Source organism: Euprymna scolopes, chromosome 21, assembly GCF_053919585.1.
Source record: "Euprymna scolopes isolate OS-2025 chromosome 21, ASM5391958v1, whole genome shotgun sequence".
NCBI lineage: Eukaryota > Metazoa > Mollusca > Cephalopoda > Sepiida > Sepiolidae > Euprymna > Euprymna scolopes.
This window is the reverse complement of record NC_136502.1, coordinates 92240527-92255140: the sequence shown is the minus strand read 5'-3', so window position 1 is coordinate 92255140 and position 14614 is coordinate 92240527. Positions and strand designations below refer to the sequence as shown.

The window sequence follows — 14614 nt, the reverse complement described above, 5'->3', positions numbered from 1 at the left end:
CGCATGTAATACAATCCTTACAGACAATAATAACTGAGAATGACAAAAAAATTAGCACTTCTATCTAATGGCTGAAGGAATAAGAACACTCTACCTCTGTGGATTAAATAAAAGATATAACTCGAATGGTTGTTTCTTACAGCAAGACGTTCACATTAACATGAGGCAATGAAAAAAGAAAACAAATTACTTTGACGAGAAAATTTTCAAAATTCGAAAGCTCAGATGAAAATAAATTTTATTTATTTTGACAAACGTATTATGTTTTTTGTATTTAAAAAAATACCGTGGCGAAACACACACACACACACACACACACACACACACACACACACACACACACACACACACACACACACACACACACACACACACACAAACACACACACACACACAAACACACACACACACACACACACACACACACAAAAATAATGCCATTAATGGCAGAGAGCCCACTTTATCTGAACCTGCTCCTCCTTTCTGTTGACGACCAGGTGGTAATTTTCTTTTCGTAGTTTTTGGCAACTTTTTCAGAGTCTGCTTGAAGCAAATCTTGACGCCTCCGATTTCCCCCCAGGAAGAATCAGAATGGGATCGGATTTTTTTTCTTTTTTTTGATATGTGTGTGGGTGTGTGTGTGTGTATGTGTGTGTGTGTGTGTACGTGCGCGCGCGCGTGTGTGTGTGATGCAACGGGATATCTCCATTTTTCACGCATTCTATCGGTCGATATATTGGCATCCGACAAAGGAATTTAGGCATAACAAAAATCAATAATAATAATAAAAAGACTACGGTACCATGGTAAAGAACTGTTGGAGTTAGACTGTGCACGTAACTCACCGGGGGGGGGGGGGGCTAATGGTGTGACCCAGGCGCCTGGAAATATGTCAGGTCTGTCAAGACAATTATTAGCTTTTCTTACGTGGAAATAGGATTGCAGTTTCACTTGCTTTTTTGTTTCTTTCAGATTTCATCCGATATATACATATTTTTGCTTACACACCCAAACATGTGTACCCGTATATATATATATATATATATATATATATATATATATATATATATATATATATGTATATATATATAGGTATGACACTAATTTTCGACACTCATAACAAAATAAACAAAAATACAAGTAAACACTAGTTAAATGAAAGTAATTTATCATAATTTTTACTCTATATTGAAGAAGAAGAATCAAATTAAATATAAAATTTCACATTGACCCTGAAAATATCGTAAAAATTTAACCAATAGAAAAATTTTGATAGATTTTTAAAGTTTAAAAATTGAAAAAAAATTAACTCGTTAAATTCAATTGATTTCATACGTATAAAAAAAAATGGCTGCATGAAGGCGCACCGGCACTTTGTAAACACTGTTTTTTAAAAAATAATATTTCTATTATTTTTTGAAATAACTTTAATAGTTTATTTTGAAAGTATATTCCATAAAAAAAATAAACAACCCACTTTAAAAGAGAAATTACGAGTTTTTTTTATATTTTATTCACAGTTTTGTGTTAGGGGTGTCAAAAATTCCCCCCAAATTCTGATACACCTAGAACTGCACACCTGTGGAACTCTATTTCATTTTCCTGCTTTTCAACTGACTACACTATGGTCGTCTTCAAGTCCAACGTGAACAAATTCTTGATAAGCAATCCCCTTAAGTAATACAATTTACCAAATTTCCACTACTAACGATTACTACATTTTCCCATTCACTACTGAACATTCATTAATCCTTATACTCGAGTGGCCTCCGAGTCTTATTAAGTGGTGATTCCTTTGTAAAAAAAAAAAAAAAAGTTAGATATAATTAAACTTTTGTCTATCCTTGACTTGTCCACCAAATTTCACTCATGAATGTTCAACACTGTTTTTTTTCTTTTTTTTTTTTGCTGTTTAATGAAAAGCCCATCTGGATATGGTGGAGTTTGGACATACTCGTCTTTTGGCACTACCCTGATTTAGACTGGGGTGGTCATCTTCACTTCAGCAAAAGTCTGAGGATCGCTTTGATAGACATTATATTTGGGATAATCATAGATTAAAAATATGTGAAAAGATCGTCCGGCGAGTGGGAAGTTTATTCAGGATTACACCTCCTACTAATGAGACGATCACCAAAGTGACTCAGAAGCCATTCCAACAAGTGTTTTTTTGTTTTTTTAAAGCAGCATCTACCTTAGGCGGGTTGAACCAGCTTCTACTGAAAGAGGAAGTATCTGGGGAATATACAAATTCACAAGAAACCTTTATATCTTGATCAGGGGAGATGACAATGTAAGGTTTTTGTAGTTTTTGCAAGGAAGTGTCGATGTCCTCCTACATACAGCGCCTGGTATTTCCAAATGATCGCCCATCAGGTACTGACCAGGCTCATCATCGTTTATTTTGATGACCTAACGAAAATCGATGTGTTCTGCCGTATATTTGAAGTGTGAGGAGTTTTCTTGTCCTCTTGAAATCACCATTCATTCCACAGGATATCTTTTCATCTGTCCAAGCCCTCTCAAAACTTTTGAACGATTATGGCTGGCAGTAGAAAAAGATGGTGATCAAGTGGTTAACGACACGGTCTGACAACCTAAATGTTCCAAGTTCGAGTCCAGTTTGTTTCACAGAAATCACTTTCATTGAGGACGTTGGCAACCTTCACATTGTCCCTCCTGTAAGTACCCAATGTCCTTCTAGAAAGAATTTTGACCAGAAAGATATCGGGGAAACCAATGCCAACAATATGATTTTTCAGATTTACACAATATGATGATGATGGGTGGCAAGTGTCTTTTATTTTGGGGATGGGATGGAATGAGAAGAACCATCCTATAGTGTCTTGCCACATCCCAAATTGTTCAGATATGACACTGGTTTCTGGTAAAACTAAGATAGTGTGTGAGAGTGTGAGGGAGAGAGAGAGAGAGAGTGAGACGGGGGTAGGGAGTCGAAATCATACAGTGATCAAGAGGGTCTAATACAACGTCAAGAGATTCCAGGGTAGGAATAAGATTGTAAGAAACATTTGCACATTATATACACGAATTAAAAACGCAGGTGGGTGGATATTTCTATCAATGGGTTAGGGTTAGTTGTGAGTCGTGGGTATACGGGTATGCGGTTCAGAATATGCGATACGAGGAACAGGAGGAGGAGGAGGGGGAGGACGGCGACGACGACGACGACGAGGCGGGAACTCTGTGGCATCTTTCCACATATCATCCAAGAATGGCTCACTAAATATTGATCCCTCTTATATATATATATATATATATATATATATATATATATATGTGGATTTTTTTAACAATCAATTTTAATACCTTTTAAATGGTATTATATTGATTATTGTACCAATATTAACCTCGGTTTAGCTCGATGAGAATTCAGAGCAATATAATTTATATAATCAAAAAAACATATATATATATATATATATATATATATATATATATATATATATACTTCAGAATAGTTTTTATTTAACAATCAGTTGTTATGGAAACGTGTGATTGTAGGTTTACAGAATATTTCTGGCAGTAATATTCTATAAGTTATCCCATCTAAACAAGAATTGCTCGATATGCAAGATAGAGCAAATAAATTAAATTGTAATTCAATGAATTTCAAAAAACTCTCATTGAAATGAAATGAAGTGGTTGAGTTTCATATCAAAGAATTTTTTATTATTCTAAGCAAGACAAAGAATGCTTTAGAAAATTAATATCCTTAACCTATAGGGTTTCAATGTCTACCATCTCATCAGAGGAGAGAAAATATTAGCAAATAGTAATAAATATAAGTATATATATATATATATATATATATATATATATATATATATATATATATATATATATATATATATATTGTTACCTTTTTCCTGAAAGTTGACCACATGTTGGATTTATGGACGCATAAAATGCATTAATCTTCATCTGTGAAAATCACACAGTCAAGAGGAAATAACTCGCATAGCTTAAATAAATAAACCGTTTTTAAATGCTACTGATGTCGGCTTTAGAAAATAATTGTAATGTTACAAGTAGCGTTCTCATTTCGTTCTTCCACTCATCTGTCGACTCCATCGATTCCAGAAACTGAATACTTTGAACTCACTTTTTGAGACATACTTTTATTTCGTGCTTTCTATTTTACATAACAAATTTTGACATAGCTGTCGCCGGCTATCGGAAATTTATTATCGTCTGCCCTCTTTTTGCCTGCTGTGCATGCCGTCACGTCTCTCCCATTGTCTTACTCTTCTGCTGCTGTCTCCACGTGACGTCACCAGTCCTGCTACTACCTACTGCTCCTCTCGCTATTTAACTGATTTAACTACAGCGACCGCACATTATGGTACACAATTAAAAAATAAATTTACTAAAAAAATAAATTAAATTACAAACACAAATTAAATGAAAAAAATACAAAATGATATTCCTAAACAGAAACATTAAAACAATTCTATTACTAAAAATCATTAATAACATTCAGCTAATTATTAAAATAGAATAGTATTTTTTAATGTAATATTTAAATCAGGTAACAACTTTAATGTAGATTCCTTTAAGCAAATAGTATATATAGAAATTAAAAGTGCATAAAAGTTCGTTTACAGTATGAAAATTAATTTGTTAAACTATACCTTTTGTATATATATCAATCAAACATAAAATTGTAGACAAACAAACAAACAGATAGACACACGACTTTATATATTTATTCATATACATGTTCAAACTTCGCTGCATTGGCATGACAATGTTTTGATCTGTAGTTATGAATAACTGAAATCTCCCATGTCTTTCTATTTAGATGTTCATATCCAAAAATCTTTTGATATGAACATCTAAATAAAAAGACAGAGTTTTCGCCAGAGGAGATCTTAGCTATTAATAAATACAGATCGAAACGTTTTCATGCTCATGTAGTGAAGCTTGTAGATTTCTGTATGAATAAATATTAATATCAATAGCTTTATCTACTATTTAGCACTATTATATAAATCTGGTAGAAACTATTATATAAATCTGGTAGAAACTATTATATAAATCTGGTAGAAACTATTATATAAATCTGGTAGAAACTATTATATAAATCTGGTAGAAACTATTATATAAATCTGGTAGAAACTATTATATAAATCTGGTAGAAACTATTATATAAATCTGGTAGAAACTATTATATAAATCTGGTAGAAACTATTATATAAATCTGGTAGAAACTATTATATAAATCTGGTAGAAATTATCATTCTTAACATGGATGTGACTTTTGAGAACTCTACCAAACTCCTCCGCCAATTTTGGGTACAAACAATTGAAATTTTAAATATAGGTTCCTTGGACATGGATCTAACTTAATAACTTGATTTAAGCCCAAAACAATAACTGTTAAGGCGTCATAATAGAGGTCAAAGTTTAAAAAAAAAATGACCGCTTTTTTTTTTTTTTTGCTCAACATACACTTCCAAACATCCGGGCAACGCCAGGCCGAAATGCTAGTATATATATATATAAGTGACATAAGTGACTTTGTAAGAAATGTCTCTACCAGACTCCTCGCTGAATATTTGGTCTACAGACTTGAAACTTGATATATAGGATATTTGAACCTCGGGAACATTTTCAATTTGGTTTTTAGCCCGTAAAACAGCTGCAAAGGGATCCAAATTTTAAAAATGCAGGAGTGCATCCATTAATTTTAAGCATACGTAAATATATATTTTTAGCTTGAAGTTTTAACTTTTTTTAACAGTCTAACGATAGCTCAGATGGTAACGACTAAGGCTGGAATACTGAATGTTTTGGTTTTGATTCCAGTTGATGGCACCGAAGCCATTGTTTTATTTTTTTTTAATTATGAAATCACTTCTATATATATTGGGTACAATATAATAATCAATAGAGAATTGGCTCTATAATAAAAACAAAATCTGCATGAATTAAAATATGTTTAAGCATATTTTACAACCAGGCAATGACGGGCGACCTGCTATAATATATATATATATATATATATATATATATAGTCATCCATATACAATACTGTTTCGCTGTATCAGAGCTCATCAGTGCAGCTAGACAGGCAACTACCTTAAGCCAGGATCGAAACCCGACCAGCTAAACGTCGGTCGAGGCTTCTTACCATTATGCTATTCAACTCTACTATTTAACACTATTATATAAATCTTGTAGAAATTATCATTCTAAACATGGACTAAATAAATAAATACGTCCAAATAAAAAGAGGGCGACTTTCTAAGAAAACACCGGATCTCCAAGGTGGAGACGATAACCTTAATATCGTTTAAAAAATCAACAACAAAACTATGTATATATATATCTATAATATAAAGCTGAATGTGTGTGTGTGTGTGTCTGGTCACGAATAGACTCCTATATGGTTGACTACTTTAAAAAACTGATTACATATAATGATAGAAGATGTATCGAGACACAGGAATGGGTACGTTTGATCTGGCAGAACGGTGGTTCATTAAAATTGTGGAGTCTGCATTCGCGCCTGGTCCACAAAGTATGGAAATAAAAAATTAAAAAAAAAAGGTTTACAAGTGTTTTTGTTATAGATGTACATAAGAATACTTTGATAAATATGTTTTAACTTAAATAGGGATGGTATAATAAAATTGTGGGGTCTGCGTTCGCGCCTGGCCTCCATAGAATGGAAATAGGCACAAACTTTAATAAAGACTTTTCATATCTATCTGCGTAAGTATACTTTGATAGTTATGTTTCAGTTTGAAGAAATATGGTATAATAAAATTATGGGGTGTTCGTTCGCACCTGACCTTCATAGAATGGAAATATGTCACAAAGTTTAACAAGGTTTTTTAATATAGATCCAAAGAATATTGTGATAAGTGTTTCAGTGTGAACAGGTATGGTATAATAAATTCTGGGGTTTATCTATTTTATTTTTACTTTCATCATATTTTGCTTTGGTTTTGATACCTCCAAATTCGAAGCTATCTCTTTACAACCCTTACTTTTCATAACCTATCATACTTATTTTCTGTAGGCTGTTTTTGAACCCAGTCAACGACGGGTACTTTTGCTAGTGTATATATATATATATATATATATATATATATATATATATATATATATTTGGTAAAACTGGTAATTAGTAAAAACCTGAAGAGAGTGCTAAATACTATTGCAGAGCAAATATGTGTTTTATTTTTTTATTACCGTTTTATCTGAAACATATGTAACCAAACAGATAAAACGGTAATAAGTAACGGTTGGAGTAAAAATTGAATAAAAAAAAAACAGAAAGAAGACAAATCTATAATTGAATAGATTAAAAAGTTTGTTTTAATAATTTTTAAATAGAAAAAGTAGCGAGAATAACTCAAATTCTCGGTATAGATTAAAAAAAAAATTCAAATTTACAAATTAAATAATTCTGTCCACTTAAAGTTAATATAAATATTAATACTAATATTTATAGTACAATCCTAACCAGATGAAAAAGCTCAATATTCGAGATAGAGCATTGAGACAAGAAAATCAGTTTAAACTCTGTAAATTAGAATTTACAATTTATTATTCAACAAGGGATGCAAGTTGCAAACATAAAATTTTCCTTATTCCATGGAGTTTCAAAGAATGGCTCTTATCCTCTGAGGAAAGTAGTATTAGCTTGCCGATGAATATTATTTTGCTAACTACTTTATTATACTTCCAATAGCAGTATAATTTTTTGTCGTATTATATCATTTCTCTGTATGTGATCTAAATGTGTCCATTACTGCCTCCGTAAATTTTAAATCATTTTTTTGTATGTTCATATTTTTTCCATCCTGGCTTTTGTATTTTGAGTGCACATGACGATCCGTGTTTGGTGAATTTGAATTCAAATTACATCATCAACGCTCTGATCCCCATCTGGCATCAATTGAAATGATGGGGAGGCTCCATGTTTTGACAAGCTTCTGGGTTTGACCTTTACTCCTGATCTAAATGGAACACGTACATCAAATCTGTTGCCAAAGACACTGGGAAAATGGTGGGATCCTTCTACCGCCCCAGAACTGATGCAATTCTCTATCTGTATAAAAGCCAAGTACGTCCAAGGATGGAGTACTGCTGCCACATCTGGGCAGGAGCTGCTAAAAACAGCCTATCCTGCCTTGACAGAGTACAAAATAGACTTCGTGGTTTAGTAGGGGATGCCCTTTTCTCTTCCCTGCAACCTCTCTCCCACAGAAGAGACGTTGCGAGCCTGTCTTTGTTTTATCGCTATTTCCATGGTAAGTGCTCGTCTGAGCTCCAATCCCTCGTCCCCCCTTGCCAATCTTTCACGAGAAGCACCCGTCTGGCTGAAACTACTGTCAATAATTTTCCCCACTCTTTATCTGTGCCTAAATCCAAACATAGATTCCATGAGCAAAGCTTCTTTCTTAGAACTGCATGCCAGTGGAACTCTCTGCCACTTGCCTGTTTCCCACCTGACTACAACTTGGACGTCTTCAAGTCCAACATAAACAAACTCCTGACAAACCGCCCCCTTAAGTAAGACACTCTATCAAAACCCCCAATACTAATGATTACTACAATACTATCTCATTGATTACTGTACACGCAATAACCCTTATCCCTGAGTGGCCTTCGGGCCTTGATAAGTGGTAACCCCCATGTAAAATTTTATTCAATTGTGGAATATATATCAAAAGGTCACAAAGTAACGTTTAAACTCAAATCATCATCATCATCATTATATGAATCATCATCATCATCATATCGCATGAATCCGAAGATTCTATTGTTGTCATTGGTTTCCAGACTTTTTTCTATTCAAAATTTTCCATTTTTAGATTCAGGTACTTACGGGAGGGACCACATGAAGTTTGCCAATATCTCCAGATGAAAGTGATTTTTGTGGAAAGAACTGAATTCGAACTTGGGACACCTAAGTCGTTAGTCCATGTTGTTAATCACTAAACCACCGTCACTTCTCTGATACGTTTTGCCCACAGTTTAAAAAACCCCCCAAAAAACTAACAAACAAAAAACATTAAAAAGGTCTTATACCGATTGTTAAAATTTCAGAAAAATCTTAGGTATCTGTCATCCCCGATTTGTTCTCTAGGTATAAAACTAAATTAAACAAAATATAGCCTCCATAACCCATCTTTACGCCCAACAGCGCTACCCCTACATTCATAACGATGGAGTAATTAGTTTAAGAGTGAATCCTATAACAGAAATATATAAACACATGAAAATATTTAGCTTTACACACACACACACACATGCACACAAACACACAAACACACAAACACACACACACACAAACACACACACACACACACGTATGGCATTTATAAGTACTTCATTCCTTTCAATTCTGATGTCAATTGCCGACGGCTTTGAGGAAGGATGCTAGCCTATGAAGTCAAGTACGGCTTTGTGACTGGGTTTGAATCTTCTTACCAGCAGTAACTATCACTTCCTACACCGATGATTGCATAAGCATAAAACACTAGTGTTTGCCGGTATAAAAATAATTGTCAATATTTATTTGAAAAATATCATGGTTATATAGATAGATAGATAGATAGATACGAGGGGCGTGCATTAAGTAATGCCACTGACCTACTTCCCATAGCAGTAGAACAACGAAACTTGGCACAGTTATTAGTCTTTCTCTGCATAGGAACCACCCAGAGTTATGCAGTTCTCCCATCGTTTGATGCAGCTCTGGAGACCATTTTTGTAGAACACCCTAGGTTGGTCCTCCAACCACGACGTGACTTCAGAAATCAAGGCTGCATCATCTGGGAAACGCTTTCCTTTCAAAAACAACTTCATGGCTGGAAAATGGTGAAAGTCAGAGGGTGCAAGGTCAGGAGAGTAGGGAGGATGGAGAAGGATTTTATAACCACACGCCTGTGCTTCTGATCTGGCGATATGCGAGTTGTGGACCGGAGCGTTGTCCTGCAGGAGGATGGTACCATTGCTGATCTTGCCCCGCCTCTTGATTTTCATAGCTTCCCTTAATTTCCTCAAAAGTGAAGCATAATAGGCTCCTGTAATTGTGGTACCCTTTGCTAGGAAATCTGTCATCACTACTTCGTCCTGGTCCCAGAAGACTGTGAGCATGACCTTGCCAGCAGAGGGCTGCACCCTTGCCTTCTTTGGAGGTGGTGAGTCTAAGTGCTTCCACTGCATTGACTGGGCTTTGGTCTCTGGATCATAGTGATGGACCCAGGTTTCATCCTGTGCAATCAGTCTTTTGAAAAACTTTGACTCAACTTCTTGCCAAATCTCCAAATTCTTCCTCGAGCACTCAACGCATTCTCGCTTCTGGAATGGTGTGAGCAACCTGGGAATCCATCTGGCAGACAATTTATGCATATGCAAATGGTCATGAATGATAGTTTCCACAGACCCTGTACTTATCTTGACATCTTGGGCTATTTGGCGAATAGTAATGCGCCGATCCTCCAAAATGGCAGCGTCAACTTGACGGACGGATGCCTCATCAATGGCAGAATGGGGGGGGGCGACCAGGTCTGGGAGCTGTTTCCACAGACTTCCGGCCATGTTTGAATTCACGATGCCAGTGTTTTACAAGATCATATGATGGGGTATTATCACCATAAGTTTCTTCCATTTCATCAAAAGTCTCCTGTGGTGTGCAAATACAAAAACCGAATCACTGCTCGACATTCAACAGGCTCCATTTCACACCTGACTCAGTTCAAACACCTGTAAAACAGTAATCACAATTAGTTCAGAGCTGTAATTTTCCACATAACCCGTAGAGATATAAATCATTGCACATGCAAAATTTCAGCTAGATCAGACAACTGGAAGTGGGTCAGGGGCATTACTTATTGCACGCCTCTCGTAGATAGATAGATAGATAGATAGAAGAAAAGAGACAGAGAGAGACAGAGACAGAGAGAGAAAGAGAAATTTAATCGTTCTATTTTTTTCTGATATTTTAGAAAAGTCCATTGAATATATGCTTTAGGAGGATGGATATCTTCAGGGAAACCATCATTTCGCCCCCACCCCCTCTTCATACTTGCTGGAATATTTTCCATTGATTTCTTCTCAAATATTATCCCCATTGCTGCTGACAGGTGAGGCACACTTGTCTGCTATACACAGGTAAAAATCATTTAGGCCTCTGCTTTAATATATCGAACTTGACAGATACATTTACATATATATATATATATATATATATATATATATATATATATATATATATATATATATAAAGATTTAATCTTATCGAAATTATTCACATGATTCATGCAATATATATAGAAAAGCCAGTCAGATTTAGACCCCCCCCATACCATGCATCTGGCAGATCGATATTTGATTCTGACATGCCAGTGGATTACAGAACTTTTTAATGTGTGCTCTTTTCTATATAAATTAAACAGTAGATGTATGTGGGTGTGTCTGTCTGTATGTAAATATTTAACTGATAAACACTTACTAATCACATAGCACTGAAATTAATAGGAAGTAGTAATCATACAACAAGGACGGTTTATAACGAGTAAAATCTTTGTTTGGATGGATGAATAACGCGTACAGAAATATGTTGGCAAGTTGAAATGCAAAATGCTCATTTCAAGTTGCCGACATATTTCTGTTACTTTTGCGCATGTGCAAATTAAATTCATTCAATATTAAAGTTTTCTTACTTATCTCTCAATAGCTACATTGGTAAGGAACGCGGCTGGAGCACTAAATGTTTTGGTTTTGATTCTAGCTGACGGCATCCTAGTCATTTCTTGCTTTGTAATAGTAAAAATGAAATTTGCATGAATTAAAATATATTTAAGCGTATTTTACGACCTAGTAAGGTCAGGCGCCCCCATCCTCCCACTAGTCATAAATAAATACATCACCAAAGAATGATTCACTAAATATTGATTCCTCTTAATGAATAATTATCATTTGATTATAATGATCAGCTCCTTAAAGAATACTTAAGGATGGGCACTGTCTGCAGAGTTATAACTAAGGCAATCAACTAGCGTCTATGCAATGTTCACGACTTCTACTCGTGCAAACACTCTAGATTGTCATTGTATTAGCCTGAATTCACCGTTTAATAGTTCTTAATTCCCTTCATTCCCGTGGCAATTGTTTAGTGACTCTGAGGTAGAGGTTCAGCAAATGGAACAAAGGTGGCTCCGTGGCTAGGTTTGAATCTCATGACCGATTGTTACCCTACACTGATGATTACGTAAGCATGAAACGGTAGTGTCTGTAGTTATAGATGAATAATTATTATTTAATTATATATATATATATATATATATATATATATATATATATATATATATATATATATATATATATATATATATATATTAGTGTAGGGACAATTAATCAGAATCGGATTAGAAATCATAAGAATTAGGAATTTTTGGCGTATAGGACTCAGTATGAGAATCAAAAAATTTGTACCTATTTTCTGATGCCCAAAACAATTTTTTTATATGCGTTGTTTATTTGTTCATTCAAAACCTAATTTTCCATAGCTGGTACCAATGATAACACGATACATATTAATGGATTTTAAATCTAGCTGATGGCACCGAAATACTTCTTTTTTTTTTTTTTTTTTTTACTAGAGAAATTAAAATATCATATTTAAGCGTATTTTACGCCCGGGCAAAGCGGGCTGTCCCTCCGCTTGTTTTGTGTTTGCCACAAAGTTTTGAATGAACATGTTTATTATTTTAAATTAATGTTTCGAATAGCAAACTTTACAAAGCGATTTCGTGCAAGGTAAGAGAGAGAGAGAGAGAGAGAGAGAGAGAGAGAGAGAGAGAGAGAGAGAGATAGATTTATCGTTACCTTTATGGAAGCAATTTATTTGAATCAAATGATTCGTGATCGAGCCACGAAAATACATTTTCTCTAGTTTTTTTTTCATCTCAAACAAAGCATACTGACACTTGAAACATAAGGAGCTACTATTTGGAATTGTGTCTAACAGGGATTGTGGGGAATTGAGCAGCGAGATGTCTGTTCACATTACATTTAAACTTCTGAAGCTTAGTGCAATTAGGGAAGCAGGAAACAGGGAAAGAATTCAAAAGTCTAGCAGTCGTATGCAAGAAACTATTAGCATGGAACGCTTTCTAGTATCTAAGGATCTCTGCAATGAAGTGGTGAGATTTTGCTGCTTGTCGAGTTAGAAGTATGGACGTCAAGGAGGGGAGTACTATCAGTTTATCAGAGTGCATTCTATTAAAATACTAAAATAAAACAAATTCAGAGATGCAACATTGCGGTGATGGGACAGAGGTTGGAACTTGGCCAACAGTGCGGGACTTATTAGATTTGAGACTCATTTTTGGATTCTCTCTAAGAGTGAGAGACTAGTGGTAGATGCACCAACCCAAATATGGCAACAATACTCCATGCATGTGCGAATTGTGACTCTGTAAAGATTTAGGATACTCTCTGGTGTGAGTAATTTTCTAGCACGATAGAGGGAGCCCACATTCTTGACAATGCTCTCAATGTATTTGTTCCAATTCATGTTGCCTGTGAATGTTTAGCCAAGGAGTTTGAAGGATGACCTCTCAGGTATAGTGCTATTTGTCATAACAATCAGTGGCTGAAAAGTTTTTTTGTAGTTAAACTTGATCCTTGAGTAATCTTTGGGCCTTGGTAAGTGGTGACCATATGGTAAAAAAAAACACAAATTTGTTAAGGGAAGAAGCTTAAATAAAAGGAAAAATAAAAGTGAAAAAAATTTAATAATAATTTAAATAAAAAAACAAACTATTGTCTATCTTTCTATTTCTTTTGCAGGTAAGTGAAACAGAATAGACTGATTCAGAAAAAAATAAATAAATTGAGGAATAAATCCCAGACCGAAAATAAACCCTGGATAATAGCAGAGTAATCAGGTATGTATTAACAGTATATATATATATTAACAGTGTATATATATATATATATATATATATATATATATATATATATATATATATATATATATATATATATATATATATATATATATATATATATACACGTTAAACCATTTCTTAACATTCTTTATGGTCTCTTATTGATGGAATTAATGAATAAAAAGATTTAAATTAATAGTAATTATTATTTTTGAAGATCTATATTTTGGGGCGTTTTAGTTATAGTCGTGACGTAAGCAGTTCCGAGTAGGAACGGAGAGAGTCGACGTTTACCGAAATAGGCACTGTTAATTGGAAGACGATTATTTATCACTCACTCACTCAATCAATCAATCAATCAATCAATCAATCTCTCTCTCTCTCTCTCTCTCTCTCTCTCTCTCTCTCTCTCTCTCTATGTATATATATATATATATATATATATATATATATATATATATATATACAAATAATACAAACATTCATGCCTCATCTCAAAAATTCAGAAGTGATTATTATTTATTCTACCCTCGATCAGAGTAGGAGAAACAGTAATTCTTATTTATCACACACACACACACACACACACACACACACACACACACACACACACACACACACACACACACACACACACACACATGTACATGTACATACATATATATATATATATA

The 14614-nt window shown here is 34.3% G+C and overlaps 1 protein-coding gene across 1 annotated transcript in view; it reads left to right on the top strand.

Annotated features, from left to right (window-relative positions):
• LOC145242575 (uncharacterized) overlaps positions 1-13940 on the top strand; it is a 178717-nt gene extending 164777 nt beyond the window's left edge. Inside the window, exon 2 of the mRNA XM_080105666.1 lies at positions 13840-13940. Coding sequence (XP_079961792.1) covers positions 13840-13843 — 4 coding nt within the window. The 3' untranslated portion in view covers positions 13844-13940. The remainder of the gene's footprint in view (positions 1-13839) is intronic.
• Positions 13941-14614: the final 674 nt, after the last annotated feature.